Source organism: Oncorhynchus mykiss, chromosome Y (assembly GCF_013265735.2).
Source record: "Oncorhynchus mykiss isolate Arlee chromosome Y, USDA_OmykA_1.1, whole genome shotgun sequence".
NCBI classification, from domain to species: Eukaryota; Metazoa; Chordata; class Actinopteri; order Salmoniformes; family Salmonidae; genus Oncorhynchus; species Oncorhynchus mykiss.
This window is the reverse complement of record NC_048593.1, coordinates 13054901-13074054: the sequence shown is the minus strand read 5'-3', so window position 1 is coordinate 13074054 and position 19154 is coordinate 13054901. Positions and strand designations below refer to the sequence as shown.

Sequence of the window (19154 nt, the reverse complement as noted above, 5' to 3'; positions counted from 1 at the left end):
TCTTTAATAAGAGCCACTTAACATGAACAAACTACAAAACAATAAACGTGGCAAAACCGAAACAGCCCTATCTGGTGCAGCAAACACAAAGACAGGAAACCCACAAAACACAACACAAAACAGGCTACCTAAATATGGTTCCCAATCAGAGACAATGACTAACACCTGCCTCTGATTGAGAACCATATCAGGCCAAACATAGAAATAGACAAACCAGACACACAACATAGAATGCCCACCCAGCTCACGTCCTGACCAACACTAAAACAAGGAAAACACAAAAGAACTATGGTCAGAATGTGACACATTAACCGTTACTCTCTCGTGGGAATTCCACTAGCCAAACGTAGCTGCTGCTCATTCCCTTTGCTCGAAAATGGATAAATGGTTTAAAAAAAGTAAGGCCCGCGTCCATAGAGACACATACCAGCTCTACTGGTAGTACTGCTACTACCAGCAGTACTACACCTGCACCTGTCGACGACAAGTTGTTCTGCTTCCATGAGCACATCCAATGATAGCATCAGTAATTCTACATTTGTTGTTAGCCAACCTAGCATGGACACTGACAGTTGTGAATCTGATGCAGCCGAAGAGCTACTGCCCCTTTACCCGGGAAAGCACCGAACAACAGACAGGGATGTTGGACCATGGAAGAGGTGCACATATGATGAGAACTACATTGATTTGGGGTTCATTTATACTGGGAGTAGTGCCTTTCCTCAGCCACAGTGTGTTATATGTGCAAAAGTACCATCTAACAACTCGATGAAACCTTCCCACTTGCGCAGACATTTAGAAGAAAGAAAAAACATGCCAATTTGGAAAATAAGCCACGGGAGTTTTTTGAGCGAGAAATAAGGCGACTTTCGAGTAGTAAGACATGTATAAAAGCAACAGATACCATTATTTAGAAGGGTCTAGAAGCGTCTTTTATGGTGAGCTACCGAGTGGCTAGGACAGGCAAGCCCCATACTATTGTGGAGGACTTCATTCTTCCTGCTGCTGTGGATATGGCTGGGACAATGCTTGGGGGAAAAGGCCCCCAAAAAACTATACAGACAATGCCTTCATCAAACAACGCTGTTTCACGACACATCACTGACATGGCAGGAGATGTTTTGAAACCATTTCTGCTTGGCATACAAACCAATGAATTCTATGCGTTACTGCTGGATGAGTCAACAGACGTGGCCGGCGTGGCACAGCTCCTGGTATATGTCCGTTACGTTTATGGGGGGTCAATTAAGGAAGACATCCTCTTCTGCAAACCACTGGAAACCAGGACAACATGAGAGGATATTTTTTAAAGTGCTGGACAGCTTTGTGTCATCAAATGGACTTTGGTGGTCAAGATGTGTTGGTATGCTTACTGATGGTGCAAAAGCCATGACAGGGAGAGATAGTGGAGTGATAACGCAAGCAGTTGCTCCCGATGCCACTGCAGCATCCACCGAGAGGCTCTTGCTGCCAAAGGGATGCCTGGCAGCTTGAAAGACGTTTTAGGCACTACAGTGAAAATCCTTAACTTTGTTAAAAGTTTTTACGCTACTGCTACTCTCTGTTCAACATATATGCATAGTCACTTTAACCATATCTACATGTACATACTACCTCAAATCAGCCTGACTAACCGGTGTCTCTCGCTACTTTTATAGCCTCTTTTTACTGTTTATTTCTTTACTTACCTATTGTTCACCTAACACCTTTTTTTGCACTATTGGTTAGAGCCTGTAAGTAAGCATTTCACTGTGAAGTCTACACCTGTTGTATTCGGCGCACGTGATAAATAAACTTTGATTGGATTTAAAGCAAGGCCCCTGAACTCTTGTGTATTTTCTGCACTATGCAATGATATGGGCAGCGACCATGTAACGCTTTTACAACATACAGAAGTGCTCCCAGAATCTACCTGCCTAGAAGGAAGATTGTGGACTGAACGCAGGTGTGTAGACCACCTCAAGATAAACACGTAATATTCAATATCGGTAAGTTAGACTAAATATGAGCAACTATTTCAAAACGAAAATGTGACTCTTCTACACACACAGACGTTTTAATCTTTTCACTACCCGGAATGGTAAAGGTCGAAACCGATCTGTTAAAAATCAATAAATGACAAACTGGGCACACTTGAACTAGTCGGTAAGGATATAAAAGAGTTGAAGGCAAGCCTCGAGATGAGTGACAAAGAAGCTGCGACATTGGAGAAAGACACAAACAAACTAAAAAGGGACAGTCAATAAGATTGAAACCGAAGTTAATGACCTTAAAAAGGAGAACATCATTTTGAGAGAAGCCTTACTTGACATACAGACTAGATCCATGAGAGAGAATATGGTACTTACAGGTATCCAAGAGAAAGAAGGAGAAGTTCCTGAATCTGTAGTTAGAGAGTTCCTCCTTACAGCGCTCCAGATCCCAAGCGAAGCTATCGACAAAATCCAACTCGAACGTGTACACCGCTTCGGACAGAGAGTGCAGAGGTATAAACGCCCAATCGTTGCCAAATTTGCTTTCTTTAAAGATAAAAATAATGGTTAAAAGCCTGGGTAAAAGACTTGCTGGCACGAAAATAGGCATGTATGACCAGTTCCCGAAGGAAATTGCAGAACGGCACAAAGTTCTGCATCCAATCTTCAAGGAGAATCGATTGAAAGGGAAACGCGTAGCTCTCGTAGTCGACGAACTGTATATTGATAACCAGTTGTTCAGAGACAAAGGCTACGCCAAGGCTATTCTAAAAATTACAAAGTTCTCAGAGGCAAATAATGACACAATTCTAGCCCTGTTATGGATTGCAATAATACAAAAAATACATATAGCTTTTCAATCTATCTTCAAATAACTAATTGGAACACAAAAGCACTAATTCAACATGGTGGAGATAATAACATCAGACAGAAGGCACAGTATGTGGGTATGTGTGGATGTATTGAGATGGATGGTGTGGTGTGTGTTTTTTGGTATTTGGGAAAGTGTGGCATTGAGTGAGTGAGAAAGGAAATGGTTGTATATCCCAGAACCAATGTATTTCTGTGAGCAGTGGTTGTGAGAGAGTTTTCAATTTTGTGCAGATGAGGGATATATATTTGATAAACTAATTATAAATCTTATTTATATATTGTCCTATCATGGTGGAACAGTATTTTAAAATAAATTATACATCTAATTGATTTATTGTCCTATCATGGGGAACTACATTTTTTTAAATCAATTATGCATCTAATGTATTTCTTTATGGCCCTATATTGATGGAACGGTCCACAACCCTTTACCCTAGACTCCCACCTGAATGACCCAGATACTAAGAAGTCCCTATCTGTTTTATGGGCCTGCTGTAAGCGGTCTGTATGCAGCCATAATGTGGTCAGATACTTTCTAGAGCAGCACTGCCCCCTCAAGTTTATGAGCCTGCCTGGCAGGATTGGTCCTGCAAAGCCAGAGCCCCCTGATGGGAGAGCATAATATACAAGGAAATTCTCAAAGCTGCTAATGAGAACCTTGACGACCTTGTACCTAGCCGGTGGGGATTCCGGTGGGGTGCCCCCACCCAGGTAGTGGCAGTGCTGGCAACACTAGCAGCAGTAACCCATGGGGGGGGGGGGGGGGGGGGGGGGGTCACACTCGGACATTCAGCGAGGGGGCATATTATTGTGGTCATGGTGGCACAAAATCAAAGGTCTGACTGCATGGAGATGCTTGGGAATATGGTCACTACCGGAGACCGTGTGTGGGTGTTTCAGGGTAAGGGGTAAGGGGGTATATCGGACCTCCATCAGGACGTGACGATGGTTAATCAAATCTCCCCATTTCTGCCCATTTGTCTGCTCAGTTTTGCAGGCCTTCTCATACAGCTGCAACTATATATGCATTCGTAAATCAAGACCTTTCTTGAGTTGGGCTCTGGGATGGCGCAACTGTTGAGAATCTGAGTCTATGGTTGTTGTGGCGGAAAGGGGATGAGTGTGTATCCCACAACTGTTGCGAGGGAGTATAAGATGTTAGAGACAATATAGGATGAATCACAATAATTGTTTGCTAAAATAATAATTGCATGTCATAATGTAATTTTGGTAATGGTGAGATTGGTGAGAGGTAAAAAATCCTTTGCATAATCTGCCTACATTACTACAAATATTAATGGCTAATTATGGAAAATATATATATATATTTTGAATGGCTATACATAATACAAATCGAGGTGAGGGCGATGGAAATGCATTTGACGGTTGGTCTGCTTCTGTAGGTGGCACTGTGTGCTCTTTTCGAAGAGTGGGTCCTGGTCTCTCCGGAGCCAAGGGATCCAGGGATGGTCCACCGGGCATGACAACCGAACTCAGGTTGAGGAGTGGTTTTAGCGGGTGGAATAGTGAGGACCAATTGGAGGTTTACTTAGTAGCAATGCAGATATCATGGTACAGCTAAATACAGTGGGGAGAACAAGTATTTGATACACTGCCGATTTTGCAGGTTTTCCTACTTACAAAGCATGTAGAGGTTAATTTTTTTTATCATAGGTACACTTCAACTGTGAGAGACGGAATCTAAAACAAAAATCCAGAAAATCACATTATATGATTTTTATGTAATTAATTAGCATTTTATTGTATGACATAAGTATTTGATACATCAGAAAAGCAGAACTTAATATTTGGTACAGAAACCTTTGTTTGCAATTACAGAGATCATACTTTTCCTGTAGTTCTTGACCAGGTTTGCAGACACTGCAGCAGGGATTTTGGCCCACTCCTCCATACAGACCTTCTCCAGATGCTTCAGGTTTCGGGGCTGTCGCTGGGCAATACAGACTTTCAGCTCCCTCCAAAGATTGTCTATTGGGTTCAGGTCTGGAGACTGGCTAGGCCACTCCAGGACCTTGAGATGCTTCTTACGGAGCCACTCCTTAGTTGCCCTGGCTGTGTGTTTTGGGTCGTTGTCATACTGGAAGACCCAGCCACAACCCATTTTCAATGCTCTTACTGAGGGAAGGAGGTCGTTGGCCAAGATCTCGCAATACATGGCCCCATCCATCCCCCCTCAATACGGTGCAGTCGTCCTGTCCCCTTTGCAGAAAAGCATCCCCAAAGAATGATGTTTCCACCTCCATGCTTCATGGTTGGGATGGTGTTCTTGGGGGTTGTACTCACCCATCTTCTTCCTCCAAACACAGCGAGTGGAGTTTAGACCAAAAAGCTTTATTTTTGTCTCATCAGACCACATGACCTTCTCCCATTCCTCCTCTGGATCATCCAGATGGTCATTGGCAAACTTCAGACGGGCCTGGACATGCGCTGGCTTGAGCAGGGGGACCTTGCGTGCGCTGCAGGATTTTAATCCATGACGGCGTAGTGTGTTACTAATGGTTTTCTTTGAGACTGTGGTCCCAGCTATCTTCAGGTCATTGACCAGGTCCTGCCGTGTAGTTCTGGGCTGATCCCTCACCTTCCTCATGATCATTGATGCCCCACGAGGTGAGATCTTGCATGGAGCCCCAGACCGAGGGTGATTGACCGTCATCTTGAACTTCTTCCATTTTCTAATAATTGCACCAACAGTTGTTGCCTTCTCACCAAGCTGCTTGCCTATTGTCCTGTAGCCCATCCCAGCCTTGTGCAGGTCTACAATTTTATCCCTGATGTCCTTACACAGCTCTCTGGTCTTGGCCATTGTGGGGAGGTTGGAGTCTGTTTGATTGAGTGTGTGGACAGGTGTCTTTTATACAGGTAATGAGTTCAAACAGGTGCAGTTAATACAGGTAATGAGTGGAGAACAGGAGGCCTTCTTAAAGAAAAGCTAACAGGTCTGTGAGAGCCAGAATTCTTACTGGTTGGTAGGTGATCAAATACTTATGTCATGCAATAAAATGTTAATTAATTACTTAAAAATCATACAATGTGATTTTCTGGATTTTTAGATTCCGTCTCTCACAGTTGAAGTGTATATTTGATAAAAATGACAGACCTCTACATGCTTTGTAAGTAAGAAAACCTGCAAAATCAGCAATGTATCAAATACTTGTTCTCCCCACTGTGTGTGTATATATATATATATATATATATATATATATATATATATATATATATATATATATATATATATATATATATATATATATATATATCCCAAAAATATATGGGGGATTGGAAATGATGCAGACAGTTACATTGATGGGAGCAACAATCTATCCGCAATATTAAAGCTGATCCACCCTCTGAAAAAAAAATATTATACACACACACACACACACACACACACACACACACACACACATACAGAAGTGCCCTGGTTACCAAGTGGCAAATTATTGACACATTTTTAAATTGAGAGGAAAGCTTAAAGTTTTCTTTACTGACCATCATTTTCACTTGTCTGACCGCTTGCATGAGGACGAGTTTCTCACACGACTGGCCTATCTGGGTGATGTTTTTACTCGCCTAAATGATCTGAATCTAAGATTACATTTCTCCGCAACTATATTCAATGTGGGGGACAAAATTGAGGCTATGATTAAGAAGTTGGAGCTCTTCTCGGTCTGCAGTAACAAGGACAACACACAGATCTCTCCATCACTGTATAGCGAAGCACCTGAATGAGTTGAGTGCACAATTACGCAGGTACTTTCCCGAAACAGATGACACAAACTGGATTTGTTATCCCTTTCATGCCCTGCCTCCAGTCCACTTACCGATATCTGAACAAGAGAGCCTCATCAAAATTGCAACAAGCAGCTCTGTGAAAATAGCCACTGCCAGATTTCTGGACTGGGCTGCGCTCAGAGAATGCTGCCTTGGCAAATCTCTCTGTTAAGACACTGATGCCCTTTGCAACCACATACCTATGTGAGAGTGGATTCTTGGCCCTCACTAACATGAAAACTAAATACAGGCACAGACTGTGGGTGGAAAATGATTTAAGACTGAGACTCTCTCCAATACAACCCAACATTGCAGAGTTATGTGCATCCTTTCAAGCACACCCTTCTCATTAACCTGTGGTGAGCTATTCACAATTTCCGATGAACAAATAAGGTTTTATATGTAAGATGGTTAAATAAAACAGCAAAATGACTGATTATTATTATTATATTATTATTTGTGCCCTGGACCTATAAGAGCTCTTTGTCACTTCCCACCAGCCAGGTTGTGACAAAAACGCACACTTATTAAAACATAATAATGAGTGTATCGTACAGTGTGTGTGTGTGTGTGTGTGTGTGTCAAATCAAAGTTTATTTGTCACGTGTGCCGAATACAACCTTACAGTGAAATGCTTACTTACAGGCTCTAACCAATAGTGCAAAAAAAGGTATTAGGTGAACAATGGGTAGGTAAAGAAAATAAAACAACAGTAAAAAGACAGGCTATATACAGTAGCAAGGCTATAAAAGTAGCGGGGCTACATACATACACCGGTTAGTCAGGCTGATTGAGGTAGTATGTACATGTACATATGGTTAAAAAGTGTGTGGCATGTTTACAATGATGGCAAAAAACAACATTTGAGAGTACGCCGACCCTGGTGCTAGAGCAGCTGGAGGTTGAATGTTTGAAGGGGTACGGGACTATAAAAAGTTTGGGAACCACCGCTGTAGCAGGATTGATACACTCTCCTCCGGCTCAGCGGCTCCAGAGAGGTGCTCCAACCACCAACAGGCTGTCCTATATGACATATAAACACAGCTTTGTAGAACCAAAACATACACAGCCTCTGCTAAACAAACTCGAAAACTAATCGTTTAGGGTGCTGCCGTTTGTAAAACAATATTGTGCTTAACACCCTCACGTCATTCCGCCATGAGTCGCTCACAATCTAGTCCGGGTTGTGGCCACAACTAGACCTCGTTTAAAATGTATCAAGAAATAATTGTATTTGTATGCCTAGCAATCAAGAAATGTACATTGTTTAAAACACACTTTGACAAATCTTAGTCTCAAATGACCACTCCAATAAGCCCCATATGGTGAACAAGAGGCTTGTAGAATCATGACACTTTCAAGTTTTCAGTTAATCATTCGCCGGTAGAGGGACCTGCATGCTCTGGGCATTGCCGACACAAAATAGTGAAATTAGTTGAAAGATTTGTTCTTTTGTCTGAACGAGTCGAAAAGATTTGAGTCAGTAAAAAGAGACGGACGTCCCATCATTAACTGCATGGCCAAAGTGGGAGGAAGAAAGAAGCTCACTAAAAACATCCAAACAGTCAAAACCATTCCATTTTGAGATGGGGGTGAAATCCAAAAATTGTCATAGCCAATTTGTAAAAAAATATTTTGATACATTACTAGCTCAAACACTTAATCTGCAAAAAATGACAAGTTCATTTAGAGGGTGATTTCAGCACCAAACTGGAGGGACAAAATTCATTTGCCCCCCCCCCCCCCCCCTAATCTGATAGTGGTGGCATGGTAGATGCCTAGTCTCCCCTTTGGCTCAGATCAGGTGCCTAAATTGTATAAAGAATAGACATACATAATTTACGGTGGGGGGTATCAAGCACATGAAGTGAGACGGTGGATGGTGGTTGGAAGAGCGCGCTTGTTTGAAATGGAAAAGCGTTGTGGTAGCTTTTGTTAAAGAAGAACATCAAGACGAAGCAGCTGCTTTATAAGTGGGATGCACTGTTGAGCTCTACATCCTAAGAGGTTCGTGCTGATTGTACGAAGATTGTGACAGCCGGTTACAGGCAAGAACAAGATGTACGTCAGGAGAAGTGCAGTATTATCATAAGGAGACGTATACTTGGAATACGGAGGAGGAATGGAGGGAAAAAGAGAGGCAGAGGAGGTTTAAGAGAGAGAGGGAGGAAGAGGGTGGTAATTGTTTGTGTTTCTGCTGGTCTGAGGTAGAAGATGCTCTAGGTTAAACAAATGGGGGCAAGAAATGTGAATTGTTTCGCTCTCAAGAAGAGGGCGCCATTGAAAGGAGTGATTCCTGGGATAGTGGTAAATGTAAAAGTTGACCAAATGAAGGGGAAGATTCCCGGTGGTGAGACATTCCCGGTGGTGAGACATTCCCGGTGGTGAGACATTCCCGGTGGTGAGACGTCGTTTGGTGAGACACAGACAGGGTGGCGTGAGTGGTGGAACAGAAGAGTTGTCTGCTATTTTAAGTTTTGATTCTTTGCCCGACAAAGTGATGTTAGGATATATAAGTTATCCTGTACGAGCTTTTGTGCCGAATATATTACGTTGTTACAGATGTCAGGCTTATGGGCATGTAGCAGCAGTGTGTATGAGGGAGGTTCCTAGGTGTGAGAAGTGTGCAGAAGCGCATGAGACAAAGGAATGTGTAGCATTGGGGAAGGTAGTGGTATGTGTTAATTGTAGGGGTGCCCATGGGGCTGGGGATCAGAAATGTCTGGTGCGAGATAGGCAGGTAGTGCAGAAGTTGTCATATGCTGAGGCAGTGAAGAAAGTAGAGAACGATGGGTCAAGTGGGAGGGATCCTGAGAGGAGTGGTGTGAGTAGTCGATATGTACCAGTACAGAGGGATAGGCCAGCAAGTGATATACAGTGCCAGTCAAAAGCTTGGACACACCTACTCATTCAAGGGTTTTTCTTTATTTTTACTATTTTCTACATTGTAAAATAATAGTGAATACATCAAAACTATGAAATAACACATGAAATCATGTAGTAATGCATTTGAGACAATCAGTTGTGTTGTGAGAAGGTAGCGGTGGTATAAAGAAGGTAGCCCTATTTGGTAAAAGACCAAGTCCAAATTATGGCAAGACCAGCTCAGAAAAGCAAAGAGAAACGACAGTCCATCATTACTTTAAGAAATGAAGGTCAGTCAGTGTGGAAAATTTGCAGTCGCAAAAACCATCAAGCGCTATGATGAAGCTGGCTCTCATGAGGACCGCCACAGGAATGGAAGACCCAGAGTTACCTCTGCTGCAGAGGATAAGTTCATTAGAGTTACCAGCCTCAGAAATTGCAGCCCAAATAAATGCTTCACAGAGTTCAAATAACAGACACATCTCAACATCAACTGTTCAGAGGAGACTGCGTGAATCAGGCCTTCATGGTCGAATTTCTGCAAAGAAACCACAACTAAATGACACCAATAATAAGAAGAGACTTTCTTGGGCCAAGAAACACGAGCAATGGACATTAGACCGGTGGAAATCTGTCCTTTGGCCTGATGAGTCCAAATTAGGTTTTTGGTTCCAACTGCCATGTCTTTATGAGATGCAGAGTAAGTGAACGTATGATCTCTGCCTGTGTGGTTCCCACTGTGAAGCATGGAGGAGGAGGTGTGATGGTGTGGGGGTGCTTTGCTGGTGACACTGTCAGTGATTTATTTAGAATTCAAGGCATACAACCAGCATGGCTACCACAGCATTCTGCAGCGATCAGCCATCCCATCATTTGTTTTTCAACAGGACAATGATCCAGCACACCTCCAGGCTGTGTAAGGGCTATTTGATCAAGAAGGAGAGTGATGGAGCGCTGCATCAGATGACCTGGCCTCCACAATCACCCGACCTCAACCCAATTGAGATGGTTTGGGATGAGTTGGACCGCAGAGTGAAGGAAAAGCAGCCAACATATGCTCAGCATAGTTGGAAATTCCTTCAAGACTGTTGGAAAAGCATTCCAGGTGAAGCTGTTTGAGAGAATTCCAAGAGTGTGCAAAGCTGTCATCAAGGCAAAGGTTGGCTACTTTGAAAAATCTCCAATATAAAATATATTATGATTAATTTAACACTATTTTGGTTACTACATGATATACTACATGACATGATATGTGTTCTTTCACAGTTTTGATGTCGTCACTATTATTCTACAATGTAGAAAATAGTGAAAATAAAGAAAAACCCTTGAATGAGTAGCTGTGTAAAAGCTTTTGACTGGTACTGTATGTTTCAGTGAGATTGGATTTTTTAGCATTTATAGCAATGGTTATCAACTGAACTGCAGGGATGGAAAATAAGTCACAGAGAATTGAGGTTGTGGTGGCAGCTGCAAAGAGGTATTTGGGTGTGCAAGACTTGACATCAGAAGAGTTACAAGGGTGTGTTAAGTGGTGGTCTCCCATTTTTGACCTGAGGTAGGACTAAATATATTTAAATAGTGGAGTAGGGTTCCAAATATCTCTAACGGTCGCCCCAGCGTGAGTTGTTTCATGCAATGCACTCACTGTTCCAAAATGTGATTATTACGTAACAGGAAACTTAACACGCGCTGCCTGCTAATTATCTATAGGCTGTTTCAACTTGTCAATTTCAAATAATTTATCTAACAAGTTGTATTTTCTAACATCAGATTGAATTGAGGTGTGTTCCGCCTACTCATTCATTAATTTATTTATTTTGCTCCTTTGCACCACATTATTTCTATCTCTACTTTGCACATTCTTCCACTGCAAATCTACCATTCCAGTGTTTTACTTGCTATAGTGTATTTACTTTGCCACCATTGCCTTTTTTTGCCTTTACCTCCCTTGCTCACATTGTATATACTTATTTTTCTACTGTATTATTGACTGTATGTTTGTTTTACTCCATGTGTAACTCTGTGTTGTTGTATTGTGTCGAACTGCTTTGCTTTATCTTGGCCAGGTCGCAATTGTAAATTAGAACTTGCTTACCTGGTTAAATAAAGGTGAAATAAAAAAAATGAAAAAATTCACACAGAAGTAGCCCATTGCTGCGTTTTGGACAATTTATGTTTGAGGCTTTACTGAGCCGGATAAACTTCTCTCTTCGAAAAGAGCCCACCGCACTTCACTCATGTTTGCGCAGATCAAGTATGCATATATTTGCGCAGTCTTGCAAGAATTGGAACATTTTCTTGCTGCTGTTCACTTTGCCTTCCTTGTTGTTTTTCTAATACATAATAACTTTGGACATGTGTGCGTTCCTATCAAAGTAAGTTCCTTATTTTCTGTATATCGTGTTGTCATATCTACTGTAGGCGCATACAGTATGTACTGTGGGGCAAAACATTTATTTGCAAATTTCATTTTTTTCATTTCATCTCATTTTGTCTGTCATAGTTGAAGTGTACCTATGATGAAAATCACATTGTACAGGCCTCTCATCTTTTTAAGTGGGAGAACTTGCACAATTGGTGACTGACTAAATACTTTTTTGCCCCACTGTTGTATGGAGCATAATGTATTTACAGTTTTATTCACATGTTTTCAATTACTGGTGACAAATAATGCATTCCGATTATTGCATCTATTGTAATGGACACCTATGATGTGTGTAAAACACTTTTTTGAAGGTTGTACTGATTATAATGAGCTAAGATATTTGCCAGCTATGTGTGGTGCCATGTTTGTTGACATTATACAATGCATTCTGGGTGTCACGTAATCTGTCAGACCAACGATGTTGTAATGAGGTGAAGGAATGGTTCACTCATCTTTCGAGTAAATTTGCGGAAGTGAATGAAGGGAAGTGGATGATCGTAGACGACACACCCCCTTCAACATGTATATTGAAAACAGACCAAACTCATCTTGTCTCCTCTTATTATCTTTGGTTGATGCGGAAAAAAACAAGCATGGCGGCGCGCAGAAACTACCCATCGTCGGATCAACTTTAGATTTCGAGAAAGTGTTTTACTCAGTTATTTCAGTCAATGGTGAGCTCAACCGCGATGTGATTAATTGTAAATAGTAATTGCTATTAGCTAATTCATATTGTACTTTATGTCAGCCGAGAGTTATAAAAATATGACCGCTTGTGTTATGTCAATCTGGTAAACTCTAGGACGAATGTAGCCTACATTTATCCGGTTTGGATGATGGTGTTATGCTGTAGCTACTTCTGTGAATGTCTGAACATTGCATCCCAAAATAAACTGCTCCTATTATGGACATAACTATGTAAGGACTGTGTTTGTGCAAAATGTTTCTGAAAAAACAGTGTGGCCAGCTCAAATGCTGATTGTTGTGTCATACCAAAAACTGGACATTCTTAATAAGTGTTCTAATCACACTGGTTTGATCGTATGCTACAGGGACCACTGTAGAATGATCACACCGGCGTGTTGGTATGTGTGAAAAGGTTACACAGTTTAAACACCTAAAACACACACAACTTTTTTTTAACACTTCTAACATGGGCCAGGCCCTGCTGTTACCTCGTATCCCAGCAATAAGGCCTTCTGTTATGCCCGAGAAGAAAACACTTCAATCTGCTCAACTTGCCATTTGCTCAACCATTGGCTGAACTTACCCCAAGTGAAACATTTTGACTATATTAGCCCACACAGCTAGAAGGATGCACTTTTAGGACCTCATATTGAAGCTTATGGAATGCCAACTGAAAAGAATCTTTAAATGATGATCTACTTTGGTTTAGATACAAGCATAGATATAGAAAAGGTTTTGGACCTAACTTGCGTACCACTTTTTCCATGTTGTTTCTTCCTTCAGACTCCATGAACTGACCTCTTCCTAAATACTTGGTCAAATGATTCATTTTGTGTATAGTTTCCTAGAAACAAGGGTGGCTCAACTTACCCCACTATCCCCTATATTGTAATTACAGTACTTGACATAGTGAATGTGCTACCTATTCTGTATATCATATTGTGTACATATCGGGCTATTACTTTGCATAATACCTCTTCTATTACTTATTTTTTTATTTGAATGGACTATTATTGATATTGATTATTGCTTATTGTAATGCAATTCTGAGGGAGCTAGCACACAAGCATTTTACTGCACCTTTTATACCTGCTGTAAACTGTGCACATGACAAATAAAATGTGTGCTAGCTGTGTGTGTGTGTGTACCTTGAGCAGGTTGTTCTCTGAGGAGAAGCCTAGACCGTAGACGGTGTTGGCTCGGCTGTCGGCCCACTGGCCAAACTTCTGGGAGGTCTTGGTGAAGGTCATGTTGGGGGTGATGGTGCTGTTGATGATTGCCTGGGAAAGGAAGAAGAGTTCTATGAGTCACAAAAGCAATGCTGATCATTTTATGTAGAAGCCCATTTGTCTAAGATGAGTGGGCTTGTATTCTGGAAGGTTGCCTACAGCAACAGTAACGACTGAATATGAATTAGCTATCTGTGTCTGGCTGTGTGTGTGTGTGTGTGTGTGTGTGTGTGTGGGGGGTGAGGGAGGTGGGTGAGGGAGAGGGTGGGAGGTGTGGGCTCAAGTTTACCGTTGAAGATGCTTCCCTCCACTCTGTCTCACGCCTACAGATTTTAGATAGCTTCTTAGCTAGCTGTAAAAAGCTTTAGTGTTATTAGCCTTAGCCTATTTAGCTAGCTGTAAAAAGCTTTAGTGTTATTAGCCTTAGCCTATTTAGCTAGCTGTAAAAAGCTTTAGTGTTATTAGTCTTAGCCTATTTAGCTAGCTGTAAAAAGCTTTAGTGTTATTAGCCATAGCCTATTTAGCTAGCTGTAAAAAGCTTTAGTGTTATTAGTCTTAGCCTATTTAGCTAGCTGTAAAAAGCTTTAGTGTTATTAGCCATAGCCTATTTAGCTAGCTGGAATCAGTTAATCTGCCACTGCCCCGACGGATATCAGAAATGAGGAGGGGGCACCTGGCTACATTGTCAGTCGTTTTTAAAACTTGTGACAGCATTGTGAAGTTGACAGCGAATGCATGTGTTCTTACAACACAGCAGTAAGACTCGAGGCTAAAGGACTTCTGAAGGCGGCGACGGAACCCTGGCTTTAAGTTTACAGCCACCATGGTGCACAGAATCCTCAGTCTTCTCCATCCTCCAAACAAATGACTCCAGGCAAAAGCAACCGATCTTTACACTGGAGTCAAATTTGTCCGCAGTGCGTTGGAGAGCATCTAGAAGCTGAGGTGTGACAGCGAGTTCCAAGCCATTTGGACACAGTGCCAAGTGGCACTGACGCTCCTCCAGCTCCAAGCAAACGACAACGTTATGCACAAACAAATCTCCAGCAATGTGTGTCGGACAGTACAGTAGGCCGGCAGGACAGAGGAGAAGAGACTGAGTGTAAAAGACTGTTCTTCAGCACGTCGGATACTGTCACTGGTGAAATGTCCGAATGATTCAGCGAAAGCAACAGCCAACTGGTGGAGGCCTTGTGTGCCCTTGACCCAGAGAGCCATGACTTTCTAGATGTGGGGGGAAAAAAGTGAAACCACTGCTGGATCTAAGCAAAACTGATTTGGTGGAAGCTGAGTTTAGTATCGCTTGCCAGTTTTTGCAGACTGAAGTCGCACACTCCTGCTCCAATGAGGAGAAATGGGCCCCACTTGATATCCTGCCACGATTCTCTGGGCCACAGCTACATGCGAGAATTCACTTTTCCACTTTGACAAATGTGTTCAGTCAGCACAGAAGAAACATGCTTCACCCGAGGAAAGATCAACTAATCAAACTGGCATTTGAGGGTGGATCTTACAAAAAGATTTTGGGGAGACTGGAATGATCGAATACTCGGGAAGTTCCAGAGCTTCAAGGAGGCTGCAACTCTTCTGGAAAAGGTAAGAAACAAATCTAGACTGAACAAAAACATAAAAACGCAAAATGCAAAGATTTTACTGAGTTACAGTTCATACGGAGATCTATGGATCTCACATGACTGGGAACACAGATATGCATCAGTTGGTCACATATATCTTTAAAAAAGGTAGAGGCGTGGATCAGAAAACCAGTCCGTATCTGGTGTGACCACCATTTGCCTCATGAAATGCAACACATCTCCTTCTCATAGAGTTGACCTGGATGTTGATTGTAGCTTGTAGAATGTTGTCCCACTCCTCATCAATGGCTGTGCGAATTTGCTGTATATTGGCGGGAACTGGAACAAGCTGTCGTAGAGGTCGATCCAGAGCATCCCAAACATGCTAAATGCGTGACATGTCTGGTGAGTACGCAGGACATGGAAGAACTGGGACATTTTCAGCTTCCAGGAATTGTGTACAGATCCTTGCAACATGCGGCCTTGCCTTATGTTGAAACGCAAGGTGATGGTGCCGGATGAATGGCACGACAATGGGCCTTAGGATCTCGTCACGGTATCTCTAAGCATTCAAACTGCCATCGATTAAATGCAATTATGTTCGTTGTCTGTAGCTTATGCCTGCCCATACCATAACTCTACTGCCACCATGGGCACTCTGTTCACAATGTTGACATCAGCAAACCGCTCGCCCGCACGACGCCACACACTCGGCCTATCTGCCCAGTACAATTGAAACCGGAACTCATCTGTGAAGAGCACACTTCTCCAGCGTGCCAGCGGCCATCGAAGGTGAGCACTTGCCCACTGAAGTCGGAGACGAAGTGCAATCGGGTCATGACGAGCACGCAGATGAGCTTCCCTGAGACGGTTTCTGACAGTTTGTGCAGAAATGATTTGGTAGTGCTAACCAACAGTTTCATCAGCTGTCCGGGTGACTGGTCTCAGATGATCCCGCAGGTGAAGAAGACGGATGTGGATGGATTATCTTGGCAAAGGAGAAATGCTCACTAACAGGGCCGTAAACACATTTGTGCACAACATGTGAGAGAAATAAGCTTTTTGTGCTTCTGGAACATTTTGGGGATCTTTTATTTCAGCTCACGAAACATGGGACCAACACTTTACATGTGTAGCTGGTTGGTTTTTATAGAGATCTAGGTGGTATAGCCAGGGTATGGAATGGCAAAATGATTTCCTTAGCCAAATGACACCCCTGGGTATAGCTACATATCGAGTTGGTTCATCATAGAAATAGATACATTCTATGATGGTTTTCTTGTTAACATATTGGTTTCTGTGGTTGTAAATAGAACTGCACGTATTGGAAACGTGTTTTTGATAGGCTGCCGTTATTTGAAGCCAAACTGCCACTCAGTGTTTTTGATAGGCTGCCGTTATTCGAAGCCAACACTGCCACTCAGTGTTTTTGATAGGCTGCCGTTATTCGAAGCCAAACTGCCACTCAGTGTTTTTGATAGGCTGCCGTTATTCGAAGCCAAACTGCCACTCAGTGTTCTTGATAGGCTGCCGTTATTCGAAGCCAAACTGCCACTCAGTGTTCTTGATAGGCTGCCGTTATTCGAAGCCAACACTGCCACTCAGTGTTTTTGATAGGCTGCCGTTATTCGAAGCCAAACTGCTACTCAGTGTTTTTGTTGGCGTGCATGAATATGTAGCGTTTAGTTTGCATTATTTTTGGTAAGGCAGCTGTGTGTACGGCTGCATTCACATAGGGGTAATTCGCCTATTTCAAAACAGCCTATCCATCTTGTAGCCTATATTCATTACTACCGGCCTCGCTTTAATGTGTAGGGCGCTGTCCACCGTGCTGATACAGCACAGGAGAGATGGGCTACAGATTTCGCGCCAACCCGCCACATCAAAAAGCACTCAATGGTCTCAGAGTCTCTGCATGTGAACGTTATGTTTACTGTGGTACAGCGTGATATAAGCAGAATATAATTCCAATGCAAGAAAGCCCATTTCAACTGCCCCTTTAGAACCAGGCCTGGCGCCAGGACAAAGGGACTACTGCATGTACTTTCTACGGAAAGTTGTGTGTGTGTGAAGTTCTGTGTTTGTCTATGCGTGTCTCACAGTGGGCTTGTGTTGATGTTAATGATGAGTGTATCCTAGAGCGGCAGGCAGGTAGCCAGCGCCACAGTGCAGCCCACCCTCTCCCTGCTGTTTCAAGCTTAACACAGCACAGCACAGTAACGGTAACCCCACAGTTGAGTTCACCCACTCGCTAGCTAGCTACAGTAGCTCCACACCACCAAGGGTCACATACACAGCAGTGGAGAGAGAAGCAGAGGACTATCTCTGTGTCTGTGTGTGTGTGTGTGTGTGTGTGTGTGTGTGGTGAGCATTACATAACCGTTGCGGTGCTGAAATAGTTCCTCCTCCCCTTCACCCCTCTGAAGACAAAAATAATCGTTGTTATGACGTACAGAACATAACAGGCCACAACGCCCCCACGCCATTACCAACCACGGGCTCTGCTGCTACTGCTGCTGCTACCGTTGGCCATGGAAACACACACACACACACACTGGTGGGAAATGTAGGGGGTGTGTGTTGAGTGAGACTGCAGCTCAATTTCTGGTTGTGTCCATGTCCGTGGGCGAGGGGACGATTAAATATTTGTGAGGGGGAAGAGGGAGTACAGTAGACAAGCACATGTTTCACGTAAATCAATCCATGATTGATTCTAACTGATCTATAGTTCTACCAGCCCAGAGCCTGAGGTGGCACCAGCCCAGCCAGCCTGGTGCCACCTCTAATTCGCTCCCCATAAAATCACCTTTGCTGAGAGGGGAACCACGTGCAACCTCTAAAATCTTCCCCTTCCTTTTTACAAATCTTTAATACACACACCTTGGAGCCGTCGAGGCTGATGATGCGGTAGACGTTGCGCGTGCTGTCGTAGAAGTAGGAGACTGTGACGGCATGTTTACTGGTGGGAACCCAGTTCTTCTTGGTGGTGGGGTCGATCTGGAAGACATGGGCCCTCGTACTGAAGATAGGCTGCTCTCTGCAGAGGAGAGGGAGAGAGCGAGTGGGAGAGTCCGCATATACACGGGAATTAAACTCACCACCCTGAGCCATGCGAAAGAAAAGTGCTGGGAGTGTGTGAGGGCTGAGGTAGGTGAGAGACACACACACAGCCTCCAGAGATCTCGACAAACATCCATTATTCACACTCTCCTGCAGCGCACTGCACTGGCCATGACTGGGAGGGGAAAACACACACACACACACACACTTCAATTCCAGTATGGATGTGCATTCTCTTCAATCCAGATGGACCTCAATTAACATTAGCAAGGAGTTTTAATAGCAGCAGGAGAAAGACAAACATCACCTAGCCACAGACAGAAATCATTTACTAGAAACGAAGGGACGTTACGTTTACATTAACGTTAATCAAACTGACTTGCTGGGTACATTAAGGTAGTAAAACAGGGGCAACGGAGATACATGATGTTCCACTAGTCTATTCATTGCAGCTAATGTGCCCCTGCTAAGATGATAGAGCAGCGGGTCATTAAAGATGATGCATTCCCAGTACAGGGCCATTTAAACTGTTAAAGCTGCCTGATGAAAATGATTCAATGTTAAAGTGCCTCTTTTTTTACTTTGATATAATGTACAGGAAAGTAGCATTTACGTTCAACCCATAGAAGCGGACTGGATTGTTGGTCTCCGTGTGGTACTTAGAGGATGAGAGAGA

General features: G+C 43.0%; 1 protein-coding gene across 2 annotated transcripts in view; it reads right to left on the bottom strand.

Annotated features, from left to right (window-relative positions):
- LOC110509661 (homer protein homolog 1) overlaps positions 1-19154 on the bottom strand; it is a 70119-nt gene that overhangs the window by 14117 nt on the left and 36848 nt on the right. For both annotated transcript variants that reach the window (XM_021590677.2, XM_021590678.2), the window contains exons 2-3: positions 18299-18455; positions 13764-13895 (exon numbers count right to left, since the gene is read on the bottom strand). In XM_021590677.2, the coding sequence (XP_021446352.1) occupies positions 13764-13895; positions 18299-18455 (289 nt within the window). The remainder of the gene's footprint in view (positions 1-13763; positions 13896-18298; positions 18456-19154) is intronic.